This window comes from Diorhabda sublineata, chromosome 11, assembly GCF_026230105.1.
Source record: "Diorhabda sublineata isolate icDioSubl1.1 chromosome 11, icDioSubl1.1, whole genome shotgun sequence".
NCBI lineage: Eukaryota > Metazoa > Arthropoda > Insecta > Coleoptera > Chrysomelidae > Diorhabda > Diorhabda sublineata.
This window is the reverse complement of record NC_079484.1, coordinates 1,940,854-1,967,721: the sequence shown is the minus strand read 5'-3', so window position 1 is coordinate 1,967,721 and position 26,868 is coordinate 1,940,854. Positions and strand designations below refer to the sequence as shown.

Below are 26,868 nucleotides of genomic sequence, written 5' to 3'. Positions count from 1 at the left end.
TATTCTAGTGAGCAAATTAAAATATACACGGTGTCGATACTAAAATCCTTTAATATTTTTTCGCCTCCTATACAAAATAAAAAATATACAAAGTCATGTAACTTTTATTTTCAAGGTTATTAAATAAATCTCTTAGTAGAGGTGGGCGCAACTTGTTAGGTTATGTTTGGTTAGGTGAGGGGGTGTGAACAATCCAGAGGGACTAAGTCAGTCGATCGTGTTGGTTATTTTAATGCTTCCCTTCTACCAATCCATTACTTAGTCACTGTTTAATTGGTAAAAAATATTGTGGTGAATCCCCATCTTGTTGGAAATGAATAAATCTTGTTGCAAAATTTAATTTTTCAAATTAGTTGTTTTAATTTATTATAAATAACTAGATAAACGTATAAACCACGTCAAGAGTCAAGATTTTAGGGGTTGTATCCACTAAATTATTTAAAATACAGTATACAAACTGCCCCCCTTTAAAAAAAAGTGTGATCTGACTTTGTATATTCTTTAATTTTTCATATTGGCTGGAATATAGAAAGTGGCACGTTTTTTAATTAACTGTGGGGTTAGTTAATTGATAAATTCAATCAATCATTCATCATAACATTGTTTCGATTGTTATTTATTTTTTATTTTGGGTTTAAATCATGATAATTTATGTCATTAATATGCAAGAGTGAAATATTTGTGTGAAAATTTAGTTTTTTAAAATTCTAGTAGAGGTGGAAAACGGGGCAAGAAGAAGAAGAAGGGAAAGAAAATCGAAGATAGACACCAGATGGGCGAAGTGGTTACTAGAGAATTCCCAGCGGGGTCTCAACCTCCGGATTCTAGATACGCTGATATGGCACCGAAGTAAGAAATTTTTATTTCAGTCTAATCAGTTCGTACAAATTTGAAAATCATTTTTTTTAATTTAGACATTGGGAAGAATTTCCAAACGGAGGACCTCCGCAATATCAAAGAGCCCCCACAGAATATGAAAGACCACCTCCGTATTACTATCCCGGATCTGGGTAAGAAAATATTATTGGTAGCTACTAAAACTCCCCAATTATTCACAGAATAACGTTTATCATCTATTTAAACCAATTAAATTAATTTTCTTAAGGAAATTATACGAGGTTTGTACTAAAGTATCATCTTTCGAATACTTATGAGAGCCGAATAAGAACCGGTGACCTATGAGAAGCCCCAAAGATCCGGCAGTGGTACTAAACAGTATGAATATCACCAACGGTACTATAAATGGAGTATCTTAATTTTTTTCCATCAAATATGGAGTTCTAGATACTAGCGGTCTGCATATTTCTAATTCTGAATGGTTTCATTGATCCAAATCCATTTTTAGTTACTGTTTGGTGTATTTAAAAAAAAAAATCGACTGTTTTGCTGTTACAAATTTGAAAAATAAAAATTGTTGAAAGCAGTATACTAAAAAAAAATATTTTTCAGTGACCAGTAGGTGTACAAAAGATTGTCCTAGTTGATGGGTGAGACTGAAGGTATCGTAGACTGATTTGGAATCAAACCATCACAACAACAAGAAGTTTTCATTAGTTTATTTTAATTTTTAAACATATTTTCTGTATTATGTAAAACATCATGGTAGTTAAGGATGATGTAAAATGGGTTTTTCGTGTAAAAAGTTGTGTATATATAAGTATGTAGTTATATACTGTATTGGCACTACTGGTTATAAAGTCATAAGCTCAATTTTAATGTATAGAGTATAAAAAGCATTTACCAGAACAAATCAAATTTAAATATAAATGGAAAATTAGTTATTGTGATATTTTTATATTTCGGATGTTTACGAATAGATTTATTCTATAATTTTTATTTTTACGCCATAAAAATACTCGAATTAATTAATTATTGTTTTCAAAACGTTATGGGGTTATCTATTGATTAGTTTACTCAAAATTTGATCTCCGATTTAGTATTGGCTAGTCGATTGAACAAATTTTTTATTCGTGCAATGATATTGGACTTTTTCACAGCGGTTTTCTAGAAAATGAGTGAAATGATTTAGATTTAATAATAATAAACTTAAATAGATGTCTAGTTGGAAAAATTGACGGCTCACTCTAATTAAAACTTATATCGATGAAAAGTTTCGATCCAAAATGAAAATTTTTGGGTATTTTTCCTCCTGATCACTTTCGATTTGATAAATATAAGAGATTTTCCCAAATGCCCATTCGTTTGGATAGAAATTATTAGAAAATATTTGGATATTTACTGTTTTCCAATAATTGTTTTCTTATTAGTCAAAAAAAAAAATATTGAAATTAGTTCGATTAATTTCTAATTGAGTTAGTTGAAGTAACGGAAGTGTGATTGTTTTCTTTTATTATTTTTGTAAATACATTCGAAAAAAAAAATAATTTTATCTACGAGGGATGATCAATAAATGAATTAATAGAACACGATGAAAAGCACATCCTTGTATATTGAGCCAGGTCTCAAGGGATGTGTTTTATAAGTACTACTTAAACATTAGGAATAGGCATTAAATTTGAGCTAAATAGAGGTGTCTCCAGATTTTCCATCAAGAAAATTACCATTCCTTAGCTCTAATATAGTCCCAAAGGACAACAACATTCGATAGATGGTCTGACATCCTATAACACCATACGAATATCAGAATACGGTCACCAAAACATCATTAACAAAAGATAAAACCTTAAATTTCTTATTTGTTGGTGATTCGTGTGATTTTACTCCACAATTCCACCATAAATTCTCATAATTTGACTGTGAATATCAAATAGGGACACGAACCATGGTTTCTACTTCTACAAAAGTCGATTTTCCTAATTTTCTTGACGTTTCAATTGCCCAGTACCATCTGGTTAGTTTATTTACCTACCCTTACACCAGTTGTATGACCAAAATCCGTCCCCAGTTAGAAGAAAAAAAACTTCACCATAAAATGTAGTTCTCCGAACGCTGAGGTTTGTAAAATTTGTTTCTGATCATCCCTCGTACTATATGGTGTTTTAAAGCAAACTTTTTTGCTCAAATTTGAATGATTATGATCCCATTGATTGAATTTTGAAGGATCATAAGGATCGTTATAATAGTAATAAAATTTTTTGAAACGATTGATACCTACCATATAGTAGAAAATTATCTAATTAATTGATTAATATTTTATATTGGGCACAAAGTAAGGTATCACTCGATGTATTCTAATTAAAAATATCTTATTCCAATTTATAGGCGTAAAGTTTATGTGTTCAACTTATAATTTGTGCTCAATTTTCGTATTATGAATTGAAGCCAAATTTCTGCCATATATTCTACCGTATTTTAAAGTATTTATTACTTCTAGTGTTAAACCATAATTAATTCCAATGTTTATAATAAAAATTCAAATTCTAAAAAGCATTTTTTTTTCAAATTTCCTTACACATGGTACAGAAAGTGTCCCACCAAGTTCAAAATGAGGAAAATGTTCAAATACTGAAATAAATAATATCGAAACATATTCCTGGTTGCTAAAGCAACAAATATTAAAGGTAACCATATAAAACTTGTTTTATAGTCGGTTCACGCAGATGCCTAACGGTGGAATTGATTTTTTTATCTAACATTTAGACCTCTAAATGGATCTATCAACTTAAAAAGATGTCAAGTTAGAAAAATTGACGACTCATACTCTTTTAAAAGAAAAATGTTCAAATATTAATAAATTTTATAGTCGGTTCACGCAGATGTTAGACTTATAAAGATGGCCGAACTGTCAATGACGTCATTCTCAATTGTCAATAGATTTTAAACGTTATACTAGATAGTTATTGGATATAAACAATATTTTTGTTCTCCTTTTTATCAATAAATCATTTATTAATGAAACAATAATCACCACATCATTGTTAAAAACCGAATTTTTTAATTTCGCTTTATAAACAAAACAAGTGTTTTCACTATATTTATCTCAATAAAATACCAACCCAAACATTTCCAAATTAATATTCAGTCCTTAAAATCTTGTTTTTTTTTGTCATAAAATACCTTAAAAATAAATAAAGTTGCATTGGTCATGCGCGGTAACACACCTCACCATCTGTTTAAACCACGAAGTGAAGGTCAACTTAGCGCGCGTCGATAATATAAATTATAGTACAGTCTAATTGCGATTCAAATTCAACCTTTCCAATCTATATGAAAAGTTTTTAACTACAACATAAGTAATGTAGTTTTCTAATTCAGATAGGTTATTTAATTATTCTTATTCTTCAAGTAATTTAAACTTACTAAATAAAATAATTGTATATTAATTTGGGTAAGAGTGTGATAAACCACCCCACGACGACCATCATGAAATTCTATACATAGATTATCGATTTATCATATTCATTTTATGCGGAAACATTTACTACTTCCTGAGATACCGGAAGTGGCCATTATCTCAGGAAGGCCTATGGACATCGAACTCTGTTCGATAGATCTATCTGTGTGTGAAAAAAGTATGCAAATGCATTATTTTTATCAAAAAACCTAACCTCACCTTACAAAAATTATTAAATTTTCATTTTATCTATCGGTTTTTCGTGAAAATAATGCATTGGCATACTTTTTCCACAGAAATTCTTCTGCGCATGCGTCAATCATGTCTTTTCACACACACATAGATCTTTATGAGATCTATGGAAAAAAGTTATCAATGGTTCGATATCTGTTAGCCTTCCTGAGATAATGGCCACTTCCGGTAATTTGGATTCCGTGTAGAGAAGACTAGTTTTAGGAAAAGAAGAAGAAGTACTAGAACTAATAATAAATGTTGTAGAATGAGAGCACAATGGAACAGGATACTATAATTTAAATTGCTATTTTAGTAATTTTATTGTAAATGTCGTATAAATGAATTTTCTTCAATTTAATTCGTATTTATTTTTAATTTGACTTTTATTATCTTCTAAAAATTTAATAATTTGTACTAATTCAATTCTCACCTCAACGAGTGACCATTTTGACTGGACTATTACAGTTCGAAAAGATGAGTCATAGACGGAAAAAGTAGTACGACTATGAACAACGTTGCCAGACTTCGGAATTAATACGGAGATTGAGAAAATGAGGTTATGTTGATTTTATTATTATATATAATCTATTCCAATAAATACAGTTTTTTGCACATATTTACCTTCAGAGCATTTTGGTTTTACAACGATAGTCCAATCTATTTTTTTTAAAATATGTCTCGAAACAATTTAGTCGTTTATAAATGATTTTAATTCTCTAGTTGTCTAAAAATATACGAACGCTACAAATTTTATATAATTAAGTTTGAACCATGATATTAATGATTCAGCGTATGGAAAAGTGAGTTTAATATAATTAAAACCCCAATTAAAAGGTTTTATCTTACTTTTTGCAGTGAGCAAATGTCTGTTAGACCGTATTATATGACATAGACATGTGTTTGTAATCAAAAATATGGAAAATAATATAGTAATTAATCAGTTTTAAAACGTATATGATAAAGTGAGTAAAAATTTTCGAGTTGAGATGTCTAAAATCAAATTACTACCTCATTTTTTTTTTCATCACTACACAATATCGCCAACCAAATCTTTCACCACGTCTCGATCCACTGCATACGTTGCAAATACATAAAAATAAGTTAAACTCACAAAATGGTGCGCTAGGAACGAAATACGTATTAAATGACCTTCGTTTACTTGACTTAATGGACAAATTTTGATATTTTGATTGCATAATTTCTATAATTCTATTATATGTTATACTATGCACATTTTTGCTTTAACAACTTTTAAATAACTATTAATTGAAGTGCTATTTTAAAATATCTAATTTATTAAATTGTTTACTTACGTGAAACCCTGTATAAACACTTATTTAGATATATATTTTTTCACACCCCCCGTAGGCTTTTATGTTTGTAAAATTGCACTGTACGTTACATCAAGTTATTACTAAAATACTTATCCTTGAAGATTCTTTAAAATAAATTCTACAAAACAATTTACATTTACCGCCATTTTCGTAGTACGTGCGCGCCATTTTCGATTCCTCATAGGGTCTAATTTAACGAGTCACTATTATGTTCAAGTCAAATAAACATTCCTCAAATAAGCATTGTCGTTTTACTAATTTATCAATCCGAGACATGCTTAATTAAAAATAAAAATTACTAATATGTATTTTACGAATTTTTCACGTAAACACATAACCTCTAATGTAAACATCGTTGTTTTTGTATTTTTAGATTAGAATTGCTCGAAACTGGATATTATAACGATACTAAAAAATTTATTTACACTATTTACTGTATTCAAATCAATATTGACTGTTTTGAGATCAATACTCTAATATTGTGATCTATTCAATTTTGAGATTGCGTCCATGCGCATGTGCGACAAAAACTATGAAGATTTCAATCAAATTATTTCGAAATATTATGGAATAAAAAAACATTGTGGTGTAACCGTATTTCCGATTTAATACGTCATGACACTTAAAGTAAATTTAGATAAGATAAACGCAATAAAACGATCGTATTATCACGATCAAATATAATCTTGTTTATTGTAGAAGTCATGAAAGTAGTCATATTGTGAAAATCCATTTTCCAGGTGTATTTTGAAAATATTTACGACCAGGTATAGAATAGTAGAAATGGCGACCGTCGAGGAAGATAATTTTGATGGTTTAGTGCCTAATTATACTGATTATATCGATAATCACAATTATTTGTCGGGGAGTGTCACTTTTAGTCCCGTGGGAATGGCGGGAATTTATCAATTAACTACCGACTTTATAAACAGTATATTTCCAGAAAATATAATCGAAGAAGGTAAGATATACTTTGGGTTAAAGTTATTTCTTAATTACACGTATTTAGATTCGGTAGATTTCAAATAATAATGAAATTTCAGAGTATTTTGCGGTTATTGCAACTATCTAATCGGAATGTTTGATTTATCAGATGTTTACATTTATCAAGTCACCAGATTCTTGTAACATGTGATAAATTAGAGACAATAGAAATTGTTTAAACAAATATTTTCATTATCAATTGTTGTAAATCCCTATTATTAATAAAATAAATATTTAGACAACATTAATTTTTGAATCCCCTCGTTATATTCAAAATTAAGCGCCAACGCCGCAGTGGCGGAAGTTCAAACTTGACATATTTACATTTTAGGTTATAGTAGAAGTCGTGTTTTAATTATTAAATGTTTTCAGTTGAATATAATTTTTGTGTAATATTTCGAAATTTTCGAGAGTATTATACCATATGCTCTAATATGGAAACAAATAAATATTCTTTAGAGGTCAGTGTTAATCAAAATTTTACTTTTATTCGTTTAGTAACATGTTTTTTAATTTAAAAAGCGTTTGTCAAGTTTTTGGTTTGTCTACTACAGATTTTCGTTTAAAAAGTTGTGAAACGATTTCGTTTTAGTCAAGAATCACTTTGTAAGATACAGCGATCAAAATTTGAATAATTTTTTTCTAAATAATAAGTATTTGTTAAAAAAATCTTTACAAAGTTCTTACGAATATGACTTTTATGGAAATAGGGACTGAAACAATATTTAAAACAACAAATTCTACGTATAATTGATACTATAGAAGTTACCAATACTTTAATCTCAATTTTCTCGATTAATAAGTTTCCTATTATCCTTTATTGATTTTTAGGAACTTTTGTTTGGAAAAAGGATATCCAAAACACATATTATCTTGAACTTAAAGATGGGTTAACTTACAAAGATGTTATAGAAGATTATTGGTGTTTTATATATATACTGGCGTTTATATTAGCTATAGCTATATTTCTACCTATAGTCGGTCTAATTGTATGTTGTTGTCGCTGTTGTGGAAACTGCGGTGGCAAAGCCAGACCGAGTAACAAAAGAAAAGAACTTGGAGCGAAGATTATCCTTGCAGTTTTATTAACTATATGTTTAGGATTCTTCGTGTAAGATTTTTTTTAATACTTATTAATAATTCAATCATTATAAAACGTATCTAATTGTTTTTACATTCTTCAATTTTACATTTTAATTAGTTATAGTAACTAATTATAATACTTATAAAAACTTCCCTGTCCCTGGTATAATCATTGGGACAATCTACAGGGGATGAGACAGGCAAAGACTCTCTTGGGAAACTGTAACGACAAGAGGATCAACTGAACCTAACAGAGCAACCTACGAATACTAATAGGGGCACTATCGCCTCAAAAGACACATACAAGAATTAGCAGAGATTGCAGCATGAATATTGTGTTGCACTGAGGACGAAACTTCTATCCACATTCACTCAAAGTATGAGACCCTAAGGAATTCATCATGGAAGGATATGAAATAGACGAAGACCTCTGGCAATTAAAGCCATCCCACATTCTGGACTTTCTAAAAAGGAGTGGGACTCACAGATCAGCTGTAAAAATTGGGTTTCCCATTATCACTACAAGAAAGGGGCACACAATAGATTCTTTGGATCTCAGTGTATATGACATCTCTATCTACATACATACAAGTTCCTGGTTACTTCGAAGACTGTTTACAAGTGCTATTAGTGATTTTAAATTGTAAATGAGGCAGTTAATAACGAGGAACACCTAGGACATCTTTTGGCATCAATATGGATGAAAAGATACAAAAAAAATGGATGAGATCTGAAAAAGGATCCAATTTTCTTTTTCATCACAATAAAGCTTTTTGTTGGTGTTTGAATTTATCTACATCATTCCATATAATGAGTATTATCATCTATATATTTAGTTAATGGTGAAAATAATTATTTAAAGCAATTTTGGAAACAATCGATTGGTTTTTAGATAAGATAAAGATGCGTCATATATCCTGGAAAGTAAAAATATAATAAATCCCATAATACCCCGTATTAAATATCTAAGTATCATGATTATATTTCTCCAATTTTTGGTATTTATATTCCATCGAATTATTGCAAACCAATTTTTATATGTATCAATTGTATCAAAATATTTTACACAATCAAACTCTGTCAGAATTAAAACAGTTAAAACAACTGAGGAAGGCTTTCCGAAGCCAATATAATGATCCATTGTAAATATAATCAACATATGAATGAAAATTGGCCCCCTAAAGTAAGATTGCACTGCAGGATGTTAGATGGTCTCACGGTGGAAGGTAAAAGCATCCTGGACGTTCTTTCCTTTCTGGGGGCCACTTTGGCTATCTTGGTTCTGTTAACTAAATAGCTGGATGATCACCAGGCAGATATCTACCAAACCTTCCTGCAGTACGTCCTCTGGTCTATGGATTTTACGGTTACTGTTGCTTTGGAATGGAAACAACTCATAAAACCTTTCCCCGAAGACAATATAACGATCCATTGTAAATATAATTAAAATATGAATGAAAATTGATCCCCTAAGGTACTGCTGTACCGCTGGATGGTCGTTTGGAGGTGGTATGGTGGAAGCTGTTATGGGTTGAGTAGATTTGGTTCCGATAAAAATTTTTCTTGTCCAAATTTTATTTTTTTTTCATTATTTGTTTGATATATTTGATCCTTGAGACACATCTGAATAAATATTTGTAGATATTATTTTATTTCTTATAGATTCGGAATGGTGGGTTCTTTTGCGAGTAATCAACAATTACGAAAAGGTACCAATGAATTTCCTGAAAACGGAAGAAAAGTTTATGCGGATTCACAATCTTTCCTCTATAGCATAAAAGATCAAGCAGAACATCTTCTTAAAAATAATTACGAAGAATTTGGTGATGCATTCAAAGATTTCATACAAGGTGAATACCTCAGATTTTAATATGTGTTTCTAACTGTTGACTAGACCCCAGTAGCCAGTAGCAGTGAACTTTGAGGTTATCTAGCTCCTCGACAATACCCATTTTATTGAAGCTCAACAGGATCAAGCCGTTTGAGTTAGTGAAGTGCTTTAAATGATAGTGAAAAGCAGATTATTGTGCAAAACAATGTAGTATCGATAAAATTATTAGACACCGTTTACTTAAAATGACTACGGATAAATTACACTTACCTCATATAATAACCTCAATTGACAAATTAGGTTTGAAATCAGGTTTTTATTGGCCAGATTATAGGTCCCATGTTGAAAGGTCCTTTTCCCTATTAATGAGTGGCATTGAGGAATCTCCAAGTTGAGTTAGGTTGGAAAAATATTTCTTTTTGATTTTCTTTCTAAAAAAAATTATATTGAAGCTTAAATATCTTTTATTCGTATAGATTCTGGAAAAAATATCATAGAACAGTTATCGGTATGGGCAAACGCAAGTTCTATATTGAGGATACTCAATTTCGCCGAAACTTTACCAGAATTAAAAAATAATTTGGAAAATTTGAGTAACTTTACATCGAATTTGATAACGAGAGAGACTGACTTGGAAGAAGGTGAGTTAAATTTGTGTAAAAAATTATTCGAACGCCGGCCCTGTGTGAAATATTTTCACATTTCTAGGTTATGTTTATGGTCACATTTTTTTAAAAAGTTTTTAGTAGAAATATTTTTAAAAAAAGTTTATTTATCATTATAAAATATGAAATTGAGATTCTAACTATTTTTATTTGTTAATATTTAAAAAATATATAAATTATCATTTTTTGAGTCATTTTCTATTTTTTTTTGTGAATTTTGTTGTGAAAGCAATTTTACTTATAGGATAATAATAAATAAAACAAGAAATTAGACAGTTTAGACGTTACAAAACAAAAATATGTCATATTAATTCAATATGATAGTCAGGCACCATAGCAAAGAATTTTAGTTTCTTTAATAGAGGTCCTTGTTAATTAAGGAATAAAAGGAAATGGGGAGGTCAATACAAAGGAAGCTGTACAGTTTCCATTGCTACCAATACCTTTTAGTGGCATGCTTCGATAAGAGTTTCGGAAGTTAAAAAAACCCTCTGAAGGTATCTTCTTGATCTGGATCACCCCAAAAAAGTTTCATACACCATATCCACCAGAATTGAAATGGGAAGGTGATTTACTTCGTTGGAAAAAAGACTGTACAGTTTTAATTGCTACCAATACCTTTTAGTGGCATGGGAAAATGCTTCGATAAGAGTTTCGGAAGTTAAAAAAACCCTCTGAAGGTATCTTCTTGATCTAGATCACCCCAAAAAAGTTTCATACACCATATCCACCAGAATTGAAATGGGAAGGTGATTTACTTCGTTGGAAAAAAGACTGTACAGTTTTAATTGCTACCAATACCTTTTAGTGGCATGGGAAAATGCTTCGATAAGAGTTTCGAAAGTAAAAAAACCCTCTGAAGGTATCTTCTTGATCTGCATCACCCCAAAAAAGTTTCATACACCAGATCCACCAGAATTGAAATGGGAAGGTGATTTACTTCGTTGGAAAAAAGACTGTACAGTTTTAATTGCTACCAATACCTTTTAGTGGCATGGGAAAATGCTTCGATAAGAGTTTCGGAAGTTAAAAAAACCCTCTGAAGGTATCTTCTTGATCTGGATCACCCCAAAAAAGTTTCATACACCAGATCCACCAGAATTGAAATGGGAAGGTGATTTACTTCGTTGGAAAAAAGACTGTACAGTTTTAATTGCTACCAATACCTTTTAGTGGCATGGGAAAATGCTTCGATAAGAGTTTCGGAAGTTAAAAAAACCCTCTGAAGGTATCTTCCTGAGCTGGGTCACCCCAAAAAAGTTTCATACACCATATCCACCAGAATTGAAATGGGAAGGTGATTTACTTCGTTGGAAAAAAGACTGTACAGTTTTAATTGCTACCAATACCTTTTAGTGGCATGGGAAAATGCTTCGATAAGAGTTTCGGAAGTTAAAAAAACCCTCTGAAGGTATCTTCTTGAGCTGGGTCACCCCAAAAAAGTTTGATACACCAGATCCACCAGAATTGAAATGGGAAGGTGATTTACTTCGTTGGAAAAAAGACTGTACAGTTTTAATTGCTACCAATACCTTTCAGTGGCATGGGAAAATGCTTCGATAAGAGTTTCGGAAGTTAAAAAAACCCTCTTATCAGATTCACAAAAAATATAGGGGCGACTCCCAGAATTTTTGAACCGGTGTGAAAAGAAAACAAAACAGGATCTAGAAAATCAAACACAGTCTGAAATTGACTTCTTTAATTTGTTGGGGTTGGGGGTCTACATAGACTATCATTGAAAACTTTGAATATAATGTATTTCAAAAGTTTATAGAAACATATTGAGGTTTTCTAGTAGGTATATCGGTTTTTCCTAGTAGGTGTATCGGTTCTTGTAACACAAGCAGGAAGTGGAAGTTGTGTTCGGTACCTGGGGTCAATACGAATTCGAAAACTTGTTATTTTTTTTTTTTAATTATTTTATTCTTATTTATATTATTTTATTTTTATTAGGAATGGAGGGGATTAAAAAAAATTTAATAGAAACTTTAAACAAATGTTCCGAAGAATTTAAACAGGAATGTATGGAAGTAGAAGAAGCTATCAGTAGTTTGGCGATCAATGTCGATTTTAACAAAGTTAGTATTTTGTTTATCACATAAATACAAATAATATACAGTATGAAACAAAAAAAAAATAATATTCCTCACTTTTTCTTTAGTAGTTTCGCTTATTTCAAATATTATTTTAAATCTATTCATAGATGAAACTTTATACATCAAAAATCGTGCTAAAGGCATTAGAGTATACAGGGGTGAGCCCGAAGTTAGTATGGGATTGTGTGAAACGATGGGTGACCGCGGGGGGTTGAGTATTGAGGCTCAATGTCGATATTTGTTGTAGTTACCGGACGTTTCACAAGCACTACAATTAATCGGAGAGTTAGATATAGAGAATATCATAAACGTCGCTGAGAACGGGAAGGAAGTATTGGAAAATGCGGAAAAAAATATCAATGACACAATATCTGATGTTCTACGGCAGATATCCGATAAAATTGACGAAGCAGGTGAGAATGAGGACAAAATTAGAATATTTTCATTGAGAAAAAATATATTTAGGTAAAAAATCAGTTATCGGGGTAATCTATAGGGGTTGAGGTGCACTTGGAAGTCTGTAACCGAAGAAGATTTATGGGAATAATTGGGAGTTTTGTTGGGGCATTAGAAACTTGGAAATCCCGGTTTTGGTAAAAGATTTTGCATCGTCGAGGACAAAATTTTCACCTACATTCTCTCAAAGTTCCTACGGTACTTCGGAGCGCTACGTCTGAAGGCTTATAACATAGAAAATGAAGTTATTTGCCAGTTACAATCATTCTAAATCTTAAAAATAGGATGAGAGGAAAGAGAAAATGATAAATTTCATTTTTCCGCGCCTCTGTACCAGGTTTTCGAATCTCCTGGTAGAAATATTCACCTACGAGACTTTCGCACGAGATTAATCGATGTATCGTCTCGTTTTGTCAGAGTGTAGTCTCGATAACGAGACGAGATCGAGCGAAACTCTCTTATACTACATCTTGAATAATTAAAAAGTCTCGCAACTAGGAAAAGAGCAAGGAATGATAACAAAATCCCATTTTTCTCACTTCGGGATGTTCTCGTTCCTCTATTTCCAGGTTTTCGAATGTCCAAGTAGAAATATTCACCCGAGAAACTTTCATACGAAACTCGGGACTAGATTAACGGATGTAGCGTCTCGTTTTGTCAGAGTATAGTCTCGATAACGAGACGAGATCGAGCGAAACTCTCTTATACTACATCTTGAATAATTAAAAAGTCTCGCAACTAGGAAAAGAGCAAGGAATGATAACAAAATCCCATTTTTCTCACTTCGGGATGTTCTCGTTCCTCTATTTCCAGGTTTTCGAATGTCCAAGTAGAAATATTCACCCGAGAAACTTTCATACGAAGCTCTGGACGAGATTAACGGATGTAGCGTCTCGTTTTGTCAGAGTATAGTCTCGTTTTTTCAGAGTACCGTCTCGTTTTGTCAGAGTATAGTCTCGATAACGAGACGAGATCGAGCGAAACTTTCTTATACCACATTTTAAATAACTAAAAAGTCTCGCAACTAGGAAAAGAGCAAGGAATTATAACAAAATCCCATCTTTTTCACTTCGGGATGTTCTCGTTCGTCTATTTCCAGGTTTTGTGAATGTCCAAGTAGAAATATTCACCCGAGAAACTTTCATACGAAGCTCTGGACGAGATTAACGGATGTAGCGTCTCGTTTTGTCAGAGTATAGTCTCGTTTTTTCAGAGTACCGTCTCGTTTTGTCAGAGTATAGTCTCGATAACGAGACGAGATCGAGCGAAACTTTCTTATACCACATTTTAAATAACTAAAAAGTCTCGCAACTAGGAAAAGAGCAAGGAATTATAACAAAATCCCATCTTTTTCACTTCGGGATGTTCTCGTTCGTCTATTTCCAGGTTTTGTGAATGTCCAAGTAGAAATATTCACCCGAGAAACTTTCATACGAAACTCGAGACGAGATTAACGGATAAATCGTCTCGTTTTTTCAGAGTACCGTCTCGTTTTGTCAGAGTATAGTCTCGATAACGAGACGAGATCGAGCGAAACTCCCTTATACCACATTTTGAATAATTAAAAAGTCTCGCAACTAGGAAAAGAGCAAGGAATGATAACAAAATCCCATTTTTCTCACTTCGGGATGTTCTCGTTCATATTTTGAATAACAAAAATGTCTCGCAACTAGGAAAAAAGGAAGGAAAAAATAGAAAATTTCATTTTCCCTATCCAGGATCTTGTCGTTGTTTCATTGTCACGTGTCCAAGTCTTCTTGTAGACTCTTTTACGTGCGTCGACTCTCTTATGAAGAAACTAACAAATATCGAGTCTCGCAGTCTCGTTTTCGAGATTATACTCCGTCGAGACGAGTATTTTTCGAATTCAAGCGTGCGCTATCGCGAATAAAACGCCATTAAAATGAATTACAGGTACCGAAATAAACAACAACTTGAATACTTTGGACGATATCGCAGAAAATTTAACCTCGCAATTTCACCAAGTAAACGAAACAATCGAAAACGGTTACGGTTATCTGTACGAGTACTACCCGTACTTTTATTACTCCGGAGTCACGTTGTGTTGCGTTTTACTTTCGGCGACAGTTTTCTCGTTGCTCGGTCTGGTGTTCGGGGTATTCGGAAGGAGACCCGAACGATCCGCCGGCGATTGCTGCACGAAACGAAGCGGAAGTTTATGTTTGATGAGGTACGACTAGATTTCCGATTCCTCCTTCTTTTTTGTATATCGAATCAATTCCTTTTCAGCGCAGCCGTCGCAATATTCGCGTTCTCGTTTATTTGCGGTCCGATCACCGTCGCGATGATGGTGTCGGGCGTCGCCGCCGACAGGGTAGTTTGCTACCCCCTCCGCGACCCTGAACATTCGACGATCCTGCACCTACTAGACGATTATCCGGGGAAAATTCGCGGGGACGATCTGAATTATACGGTCGGCGAGGGGCTGTTGAAATGTTACGATAACCGAAGCATCTACAGCGTGTTGAATTTGGAAAGTAAATTCGATCTATCGCAGCTGGATTCGAAGTTCGACGTAACGAATTCGTTGGAAAATATCCGAGAGCAAATCGGGAATCGGTGGTCGACGTTTTTTCCCGATGATTTCGAAATTTTGAACGAAACTTCCCAAGGGGTATTGGAGGAACTCACGAAAATCGATCCCGATGTCGACGTCGATAGTTTTCGAACCGAGGTAATTTATTGTTGCAATTTTCGAAATGCCACCCTGTTGTCGACCTGTCGAGGACCGATATCGGTACGATAATTTCGTAAATTTGCGTAATTATCCTCGTCAGGTCATCAGGAGAGTATTTCGACAAGTTTTCCACCCTCGCCTCACGCCTACGCATTTTCCAGCTGAGTAAGAGCGTGGTTAACATGGATTTGGAAAGTGTCGTGACGTCTTTGGAGCTCTTGGCCGACGGAATGTCTTCGCGAGACCCCCAAGTGGCAGACGGTCTCGAAAAAATCATCGAAGATATCAAAACTTACGAGGAAACAATTTTAGAACCGACGATGGCCGAAGCGCGACAAGCACTCGTGAGTTTCGATCGAAAAATGCAGTGAAAGTTGTGAAAAAAAATCATATTTTCAGGAACTGGCCATTATCGTAGACGGTCAGATCAAAATGAATTCATCCAGTATGTCTGCGGCTATAACTCAATTCATCGAGGACGTCGAATTCGCCCAAAATCAATTGAAAAACTCCGACATAAGTATAGAGGTGAGTTGAATCAATCGTATAAAAACCCATGAGTTGAATCAAATCAATTGTATAAAAACCCATGAGTTAAATCAATTGTATCAAAACCCATGAGTTAAATCAATTGTATCAAAACCAATGAGTTAAATCAAATCAATTGTATAAAAACCCATGAGTTAAATCAATTGTATCAAAACCCATGAGTTAAATCAATTGTATCAAAACCCATGAGTTAAATCAATTGTATCAAAACCCATGAGTTGAATCAATTGTATCAAAACCCATGAGTTAAATCAAATAAATTGTATAAAAACCCATTAGTTAAATCAAATCAATTGTATAAAAACCCATGAGTTAAATCAATTGTATCAAAACCCATGAGTTAAATCAATTGTATCAAAACCCATGAGTTAAATCAATTGTATCAAAACCCATGAGTTAAATCAATTGTATCAAAACCCATGAGTTGAATCAATTGTATCAAAACCCATGAGTTAAATCAAATCAATTGTATAAAAACCCATGAGTTAAATCAAATCAATTGTATAAAAACCCATGAGTTAAATCAATTGTATCAAAACCCATGAGTTAAATCAATTGTATCAAAACCCATGAGTTGAATCAATTGTACCAAAACCCATGAGTTAAATCAAATCAATTGTATCAAAACCCATGAGTTAAATCAAATCAATTGTATAAAAACCCATGAGTTAAATCAATTGGATCAAAACCCATGAGTTAAATCAATTGTATCAAAACCCATGAGTTGAATCAATTGTATCAAAACCCATGAGTTAAATCAAATCAATTGTATCAAAACCCATAAGTTAAATCAAATCAATTGTATAAAAACCCATGAGTTAAATCAATTGGATCAAAACCCATGAGTTAAATCAATTGTATCAAAACCCATGAGTTGAATCAATTGTATCAAAACCCATGAGTTAAATCAAATCAATTGTATCAAAACCCATAAGTTAAATCAAATCAATTGTATAAAAACCCATGAGTTAAATCAATCGTATAAAAACCCATGAGTTGAATCATATCAATTGTATAAAAACCCATGAGTTAAATCAATTGTATCAAAACCCATGAGTTAAATCAATTGTATCAAAACCCATGAGTTAAATCAAATCAATTGTATAAAAACCCATGAGTTAAATCAATTGTATCAAAACCCATGAGTTAAATCAATTGTATCAAAACCCATGAGTTAAATCAATTGTATCAAAACCCATGAGTTGAATCAATTGTATCAAAACCCATGAGTTAAATCAATTGTATCAAAACCCATGAGTTAAATCAATTGTATCAAAACCCATGAGTTAAATCAATTGTATCAAAACCCATGAGTTAAATCAATTGTATCAAAACCCATGAGTTGAATCAATTGTATCAAAACCCATGAGTTAAATCAAATCAATTGTATAAAAACCCATGAGTTAAATCAAATCAATTGTATAAAAACCCATGAGTTAAATCAATTGTATCAAAACCCATGAGTTAAATCAATTGTATCAAAACCCATGAGTTAAATCAATTGTATCAAAACCCATGAGTTAAATCAATTGTATCAAAACCCATGAGTTAAATCAATTGTATCAAAACCCATGAGTTAAATCAATTGTATCAAAACCCATGAGTTGAATCAATTGTATCAAAACCCATGAGTTAAATCAAATCAATTGTATAAAAACCCATGAGTTAAATCAAATCAATTGTATAAAAACCCATGAGTTAAATCAATTGTATCAAAACCCATGAGTTAAATCAATTGTATCAAAACCCATGAGTTGAATCAATTGTACCAAAACCCATGAGTTAAATCAAATCAATTGTATCAAAACCCATGAGTTAAATCAAATCAATTGTATAAAAACCCATGAGTTAAATCAATTGGATCAAAACCCATGAGTTAAATCAATTGTATCAAAACCCATGAGTTGAATCAATTGTATCAAAACCCATGAGTTAAATCAAATCAATTGTATCAAAACCCATAAGTTAAATCAAATCAATTGTATAAAAACCCATGAGTTAAATCAATCGTATAAAAACCCATGAGTTGAATCAAATCAATTGTATAAAAACCCATGAGTTAAATCAATTGTATCAAAACCCATGAGTTAAATCAATTGTATCAAAACCCATGAGTTAAATCAAATCAATTGTATAAAAACCCATGAGTTAAATCAATTGTATCAAAACCCATGAGTTAAATCAATTGTATCAAAACCCATGAGTTAAATCAATTGTATCAAAACCCATGAGTTAAATCAATTGTATCAAAACCCATGAGTTGAATCAATTGTATCAAAACCCATGAGTTAAATCAAATAAATTGTATAAAAACCCATTAGTTAAATCAAATCAATTGTATAAAAACCCATGAGTTAAATCAATTGTATCAAAACCCATGAGTTAAATCAATTGTATCAAAACCCATGAGTTAAATCAATTGTATCAAAAACCATGAGTTAAATCAATTGTATCAAAACCCATGAGTTGAATCAATTGTATCAAAACCCATGAGTTAAATCAAATAAATTGTATAAAAACCCATTAGTTAAATCAAATCAATTGTATCAAAACCCATGAGTTAAATCAATTGTATCAAAACCCATGAGTTAAATCAATTGTATCAAAACCCATGAGTTAAATCAAATCAATTGTATAAAAACCCATGAGTTAAATCAAATCAATTGTATAAAAACCCATGAGTTAAATCAATTGTATCAAAACCCATGAGTTAAATCAATTGTATCAAAACCCATGAGTTGAATCAATTGTATCAAAACCCATGAGTTAAATCAATTGTATCAAAACCCATGAGTTAAATCAAATCAATTGTATAAAAACCCATGAGTTAAATCAATTGTATCAAAACCCATGAGTTAAATCAATTGTATCAAAACCCATGAGTTAAATCAATTGTATCAAAACCCATGAGTTAAATCAATTGTATCAAAACCCATGAGTTAAATCAATTGTATCAAAACCCATGAGTTAAATCAAATCAATTGTATAAAAACCCATGAGTTAAATCAATTGTATCAAAACCCATGAGTTGAATCAATTGTATCAAAACCCATGAGTTAAATCAAATAAATTGTATAAAAACCCATGAGTTAAATCAATTGGATCAAAACCCATGAGTTAAATCAATTGTATCAAAACCCATGAGTTGAATCAATTGTATCAAAACCCATGAGTTAAATCAATTGTATCAAAACCCATGAGTTAAATCAAATCAATTGTATAAAAACCCATGAGTTAAATCAATTGTATCAAAACCCATGAGTTGAATCAATTGTATCAAAACCCATGAGTTAAATCAAATCAATTGTATAAAAACCCATGAGTTAAATCAAATCAATTGTATAAAAACCCATGAGTTAAATCAATTGTATCAAAACCCATGAGTTAAATCAATTGTATCAAAACCCATGAGTTGAATCAATTGTACCAAAACCCATGAGTTAAATCAAATCAATTGTATCAAAACCCATGAGTTAAATCAAATCAATTGTATAAAAACCCATGAGTTAAATCAATTGGATCAAAACCCATGAGTTAAATCAATTGTATCAAAACCCATGAGTTGAATCAATTGTATCAAAACCCATGAGTTAAATCAAATCAATTGTATCAAAACCCATAAGTTAAATCAAATCAATTGTATAAAAACCCATGAGTTAAATCAATTGTATCAAAACCCATGAGTTGAATCAATTGTATCAAAACCCATGAGTTAAATCAAATCAATTGTATAAAAACCCATGAGTTAAATCAAATCAATTGTATAAAAACCCATGAGTTAAATCAATTGTATCAAAACCCATGAGTTAAATCAATTGTATCAAAACCCATGAGTTGAATCAATTGTACCAAAACCCATGAGTTAAATCAAATCAATTGTATCAAAACCCATGAGTTAAATCAAATCAATTGTATAAAAACCCATGAGTTAAATCAATTGGATCAAAACCCATGAGTTAAATCAATTGTATCAAAACCCATGAGTTGAATCAATTGTATCAAAACCCATGAGTTAAATCAAATCAATTGTATCAAAACCCATAAGTTAAATCAAATCAATTGTATAAAAACCCATGAGTTAAATCAATTGTATCAAAACCCATGAGTTAAATCAATTGTATCAAAACCCATGAGTTAAATCAAATCAATTGTATCAAAACCCATAAGTTAAATCAAATCAATTGTATAAAAACCCATGAGTTAAATCAATTGTATCAAAACCCATGAGTTGAATCAATTGTATCAAAACCCATGAGTTAAATCAAATCAATTGTATCAAAACCCATAAGTTAAATCAAATCAATTGTATAAAAACCCATGAGTTAAATCAATTGTATCAAAACCCATGAGTTAAATCAATTGTATCAAAACCCATGAGTTAAATCAATTGTATCAAAACCCATGAGTTAAATCAAATCAATTGTATCAAAACCCATAAGTTAAATCAAATCAATTGTATAAAAACCCATGAGTTAAATCAATTGTATCAAAACCCATGAGTTGAATCAATTGTATCAAAACCCATGAGTTAAATCAAATCAATTGTATCAAAACCCATAAGTTAAATCAAATCAATTGTATAAAAACCCATGAGTTAAATCAATTGTATCAAAACCCATGAGTTAAATCAATTGGATCAAAACCCATGAGTTAAATCAATTGTATCAAAACCCATGAGTTGAATCAATTGTATCAAAACCCATGAGTTAAATCAAATCAATTGTATCAAAACCCATAAGTTAAATCAAATCAATTGTATAAAAACCCATGAGTTAAATCAATTGTATCAAAACCCATGAGTTGAATCAATTGTACCAAAACCCATGAGTTAAATCAAATCAATTGTATCAAAACCCATGAGTTAAATCAAATCAATTGTATAAAAACCCATGAGTTAAATCAATTGGATCAAAACCCATGAGTTAAATCAATTGTATCAAAACCCATGAGTTGAATCAATTGTATCAAAACCCATGAGTTAAATCAAATCAATTGTATCAAAACCCATAAGTTAAATCAAATCAATTGTATAAAAACCCATGAGTTAAATCAATTGTATCAAAACCCATGAGTTAAATCAATTGTATCAAAACCCATGAGTTAAATCAATTGTATCAAAACCCACGAGTTAAATCAAATCAATTGTATCAAAACCCATGAGTTAAATCAAATCAATTGTATAAAAACCCATGAGTTAAATCAAATTAATTGTATAAAAACCCATGAAATATGTGAATTAATAAAATTCTTCCAGGGAATAAATAAATATATTGATAAAGTGGAAGAAATAATTCGGGGTTATTTGAGAAGGGTGATTACTGTACTTACTGAAGAGCTAGGTCAGTGTGGTCCTCTAAACGTTGCGATCCATGCACTGTTGATTGCGGTTTGTGATAAAATAACGTTACCATGGGTAAGTTCGCTTTGAATTCAACATTAGTAATCGAAAAATGTATTTTTTCCGATTTAGAATAGCTTCTGGATGTCGATGTTGATATGTTTGATAGCTTCCGTACCTATGATCATTTTCTCGATATGGTTATCATCATTATATAAAAGGTACAAACCCCGCGAACAAAATAACGAAAGGTAAGTATTTTTTTATTTTTAAATATCATAACCCAACTGGCAACCATGTCCCCGTAGTTAAAAGGTTCAATTAATAATCAAAATAATCATCAAAAAATGATTTTTCTATAGAAAAAACAAAAAATTATTCTAACAGTACTTGTACTATAATAGAATAAAACATATAATGTACAACGGGTTAAAAAAGTATTAATATATCGACTGTATGCTAAACGAGATCAAACAATGAAAATTTGTAAGACCCTGTATATATTTTAGATAATTGGTGTACCATAAAGTGACATATACTCATTGCCGGTTGGAATTAACAACCATTTCAATGTAGATTAAAAGTTCCTCTTAAACTTGTTGGAACCAGTGGTTGAATTTGTTTTTATTTTTTTTTATAGATCCCGTTTACGAAACAGTATTGGTAAAAGATATAATGATTATTATCCTGAGCAAGGTAATGATGATACGATACCCATGTAAGTATCTTATTCGTTGTCGTAAAGTCCTAAAAATGATTTTAATAATTTTTTCACCTACGTTGTGAATAAATGTTAAATATGTATAAAAGTAAAACCAAGGCTAGTCACAATAATTAATAAAAAACCCTACAAAATAATTTTTAATATTCAAAACAAACTAAATTCCAAAAAAAAATTCTAGAACTCATCAGATTACCTAAAAAATGAAGTATAGATATGTAACATATAGGAACTAGGCTATATATACTATTCTTCTATAACTGTGCCTTCGTCTATACAATTATACAGTTACTGAATACCCTAGAGTGTTTTAAAATTTACTGGAGAATTCTAGGTCATCGGTTTAGTTATAAAAATGTTTAAAAAAAGAGTATAAATTTTTTTAAATAAGTAAAATATGGAAGTGTCTTGAATGAATTCGATACACTGTATATTAAACACTTCACAATTCATCAAAAAATATGTTATAACAACTTTTTACTTTAATAAATAAAAATTAAATTGCAACTGTGCGTAGTAAGTAAGTAAAAATAGTGAAGTACTTCAGGATTGTCAATTAAAATAATCATGGAACAATAAATAATAATACAAATCATGATTCCACAGAATTATTTACGATTCCGTGAAATGAGTCTGTTTGAGAAAGTGAAACAAGGAGTTTTACTTAGTTTGACAGTTGACTAACCAACATTGAGTTTCTAGAACTTAGAAACTCGAATTGCTTCAGGACTGTCAACTAAAATGACCATGGAACACTAAATAATAATAACAATAAATCATTATAAAATGTCCTTGGGACACTAATAAATAATAATTCCACAGAATTATTAACGATTCCATGAAATAGGAAGTGAAACGAAGTATTTTTACCCAGTTTGAAAGTTGGCTGCTTATTTGTGCACAGAGATCTATTTTTTTTGAGTTTCTAAATTATTTTTTAGAGGTATGAGTAACTATTATGGAGAGGTTTTTAAAAAAAACAAAAACGTGGATTACTACCAAGGAGCTAGTGCTCCTAAGGCTCTCGATGATAGTAACTATAGATATAATGACATGTCTCAAAGGTAAGTTTAACGAAAAAACCATTTTAATATAATAAAATGGCATAAAACCAGAAATATATTGAAATTTAAAATTATTAATGTTTTTGTGTATTCTCTGTACAATAAATAAAAACCGTATTGTGAAGGGACACAATAAATTAGCTCATTTACATTATCTGATAATGCTTTCAAACTAATTACAAGACAAAACGTCCTTGATCACGTGCATACTAATAGTTTCAGATGGATTGGGTTTAAAAATTTTCATTATTTTCATTTGTCTTGAAAAAATAAAAAAATACTATTTTTAAATAAGAAAAGACCTAAAGTCAAGACTTATAATGATAATTTAAATAATAGTTTTCCATAATCTTCCTTATAATTTCATCTTCCCCTCGTATATATATTGTTTCATATTAACGTTTTATATTACAGATTGAATCAATATCCACAACAATCAACGCGTTTCTAAAGTGATTGTTGCTTTTTTGTTATGTTACTATTCGTATAACTAAAATTCATATTAAAAAAAAGAATCATACCTTAAATATATCACTTTCATCACACATGTTCGACGCGGTTTTCCGAAACCTAACATCATTTAGGTTGTTGCCGAAAAACTTTTACACTTTCATTTAACTTTCACGTTAACACCAAATAAAAATTTGAAATCAAATGACTTAATGTTAAATGGTGAACGTTTGAAAAACGATTTCTTGTGATACTTTATCGAAATATGTTTGTTGCGATATTTACTCGATTGAGAACAGGCCGAAAATGGCGGTACTTCGGTCATAAGCAGATCACGTGGACCGCAAAAAAACTTCAATATCGTTCGATTTAGAGTTGGCTTATACAGAAATGTAAAGGAGAATTTACGCGATTACACATACATACATTTCATATAAAAATAGTTGAAAACTTTTATTTTCATTTGAAAACTGAAGTTTGAACATTAACAATCGCCTTAAATAATTTTTATATACAGAGGGCAAGCAATAAATGAGATATAAAAACATAAACAAAAGCGAAAAATTGCCTAACGGCAGGTGAAGATTCCTAATTGGTATTCGCGAAAATAACGAAGCGAGCGTCATCTGTTAATTTTCTTTAAAACATCAATAGAGGTGAACAGCAAAGCCAGAATACGAACTAATTTTGTTGTTTTAAAACGATAAAAAGTGTTACTTGAAATTTTAGTCTAAATAGTAAAATAATATACTTGTTTAAAGTACTTTTTTTAGATAAAAAAAAAACACATCCACAAGGTAATTAATAAAAACGTTGTAGTATTACAAATGTTAAAATTTCATTTTAGTTTCCAATAATACCCTTGTGCACTTTTTTGGTTGTTTCGTATAAATATTTAAGACTCTTCCTCCCGTTCTTACATAAAAAATGCATTTCCCATCTCTAACTACTCAGATTAATTGTTATGACATGAGGCTGGGAAATTAGTCTTGTAGACACAACTTTTAATGGTTTTTCAATTTGTTTTAAGCTACATAATACTAAATATTCCTACCGTGCAACGTTCTTTTAGTGATCTGCTTCTGACTCCAATATGATGTTGAAAATGGTTACTTCAATTTTCGTCATTCAAACACAACTTTTTGTTCTAAACTTTGTTCTAAACAACACAAACACGTTTAGAAGATAACGGAAATTACAAATATGAAAAAAATACTACCAAAATCACTATAAAAACACTTAAAAAACTAAACAGCATCAAACAACTTTACACATAGTCGTTCACAGAAACCAAATTCAGCGCCATCTAGCGACACGTCATTTTCGCCAATAACCTCAATATTATTTTTGATTGTTTATGTTCTTGTTTTTATTTTTGTTTGAATAAACATATTTTTACTCGCATTTCCTCCGTATCCATCAATTAGCTGATTATTTTCGTTTCGTGTTGTATCTCGTTGAAAGTATTCGTTTGCTTTGTTTAGATATTAGAAGAATCTTAAGAATATCAACAGTTGATAGTGTGGCTGCGAAACAACGTCTCCATTTTTAAAAAACAGTGAGTATTTTTTTGATTGCTTATAACAAATCTACGAGGCGTGATTTAAAATTTAAATGAATACCCTCCAAATTACCATCATTGGTTAGCTTTGTACTTCTCCCCGTATAATGAATCCACTACTGGAAGAATCTTTATAAGGTTTTTCTTTCCAAGTGACTATTATATGCTTTGCGTTTTTTTATGTCAAAAATACTTCGATTTAAGCATTTTTTTTATTTTCGAGAAATCGCATAGTACTAAATCCAACGAATAAGTTGGATAGAGACAAATAAAAAGTTTTAATACCCAAAAACTCGTTAACTAAAAACCATTTGTGATATGGCACGTTATCATTACGGAGAATGATGCTATTAGACCTTAATTTTTAAATATTTCTTTGCAAACATTCCAGTATCCCTTTGTAGTTTAGTTATTTTCCTTGAAATAAGATTCTTTTCATTTTAGACCTCAATGGAGGGTGACGAAGGTTAGGTTAGGTTAAAAACTTTTAGCAATCAAATTGAAATCCGTATTTCACTTGTAAATAGTAACAGATTGTAACATTTTGTGAGGTTAAGTTAAATTATGTAACAAAAATCTCTTCAGGTGGGTCAGTTACAAGTTTTTTCGTAGTTGGCAGTCAACGCATTAAACTTTGAATAAAATCCAATGATAATGAGTGTTCGGAGATCCTTATTTCACGACAGGCACTTCAAATACTATCTCGATAAAGCGGCTGTAGCTCAAACTTGTCATTGCTTGACTTATGACGTGAGGGTGTGCTACTATAAAAATTCTTTTGGTCAAATTTTTCAATGACACCTCGTAGCTATCGATAAAATATTTATTATTTTTAATAATTATGAAAATTTGCGCTTTGAAGGTTTAAAAGTTACTTTGTAAAATAAATACTTCAACAATTTCTTATCACGACGTAATGCATAATTGATAAGAACATTTTGAGTATGTAAAAAATAAATACAGGGAGGAGATATTTAATGATTGTACCTTCTAAAAGCATACTTATCAAAATTTCAATCAGTAATATCGGTTATTGACTGTACTATATATCCTTTCAATTAAAAAAGTGAAAAATTTAACTGGACTATTTTCTTTCCAGTATTAGTTGGAACGCGTATAATGGAGAGATTCCAAACTTTACATACTGTTGTCATTAGTAGGTTAAAGTGTGATACTATTTATTTATTGTTGAAAAAATGTTCAAATTTTATTAGTATAAGGTGATTGAATAGTTGCAACATATATATTTTTTGTATAAGTATATATTATTCATTAAAAATTATAAATCTTCTTCTCTTTTATTTTTCGCACTACAACTCCTGTCCTCGTCCTAGTTGCCTATGGGGCTAAAAGAGAGTCGAGTCAAATACCCTGGTAATGAACTGTCAAAATCAGCTGATATCCATAAAAAATGGCCGCCGAGGGGTAAACGAATGCCTTTACTGTAAATTTCTGTGTGGTTTGAGTTTACTAACAGACTGACGGAAAAAACTCTGTTCCTGCTGTGGTA

General features: G+C 31.1%; 2 protein-coding genes and 1 long non-coding RNA gene across 12 annotated transcripts in view; 2 read left to right on the top strand and 1 right to left on the bottom strand.

Annotated features, from left to right (window-relative positions):
* LOC130450383 (prominin-like protein) overlaps positions 1-3,718 on the top strand; it is a 35,009-nt gene extending 31,291 nt beyond the window's left edge. For 3 of the 8 annotated variants that reach the window (XM_056788755.1, XM_056788751.1, XM_056788749.1), the window contains 3 exons: positions 712-849; positions 915-1,010; positions 1,450-3,717. In XM_056788755.1, the coding sequence (XP_056644733.1) occupies positions 712-849; positions 915-1,010; positions 1,450-1,459 (244 nt within the window). In that variant the 3' untranslated portion in view covers positions 1,460-3,717. Of the gene's footprint in view, positions 1-711; positions 850-914; positions 1,011-1,449 lie in introns of all 8 variants that reach the window. The other 5 variants (XM_056788754.1, XM_056788750.1, XM_056788756.1 and 2 more) reach the window with 3 other exon arrangements.
* A 1,680-nt stretch (positions 3,719-5,398) lies between these two features.
* Positions 5,399-26,649, top strand: LOC130450381 (prominin-1-A-like). Of its 3 annotated transcripts, XR_008910574.1 has the most exons (17): positions 5,399-5,490; positions 6,603-6,823; positions 7,678-7,957; positions 9,592-9,779; positions 10,237-10,401; positions 12,379-12,503; positions 12,769-12,934; positions 14,892-15,168; positions 15,228-15,672; positions 15,837-16,019; positions 16,075-16,203; positions 21,479-21,637; positions 21,695-21,813; positions 22,203-22,280; positions 23,225-23,347; positions 25,282-25,355; positions 26,458-26,649. XR_008910574.1 is itself a non-coding variant. In XM_056788746.1 (16 exons), the coding sequence occupies exons 1-16, from the start codon at positions 5,483-5,485 to the stop codon at positions 23,796-23,798; spliced, it is 2,703 nt and encodes a 900-aa protein (XP_056644724.1). In that variant the 5' UTR covers positions 5,424-5,482; the 3' UTR covers positions 23,799-24,859. The 3 variants fall into 3 exon arrangements, 1 of the variants encoding a protein (XP_056644724.1); XM_056788746.1 differs by lacking the exons at positions 25,282-25,355; positions 26,458-26,649 and adding an exon at positions 23,762-24,859 and having other exon boundaries at positions 5,424-5,490; XR_008910575.1 differs by lacking the exon at positions 5,399-5,490 and having other exon boundaries at positions 6,252-6,823.
* Positions 9,502-24,947, bottom strand: LOC130450382 (uncharacterized). The gene is made up of 2 exons (XR_008910576.1): positions 24,852-24,947; positions 9,502-10,191 (listed from the first exon to the last, which is right to left on the bottom strand). It is a non-coding gene; the product is annotated as an uncharacterized LOC130450382 (long non-coding RNA).
* Positions 26,650-26,868: the final 219 nt, after the last annotated feature.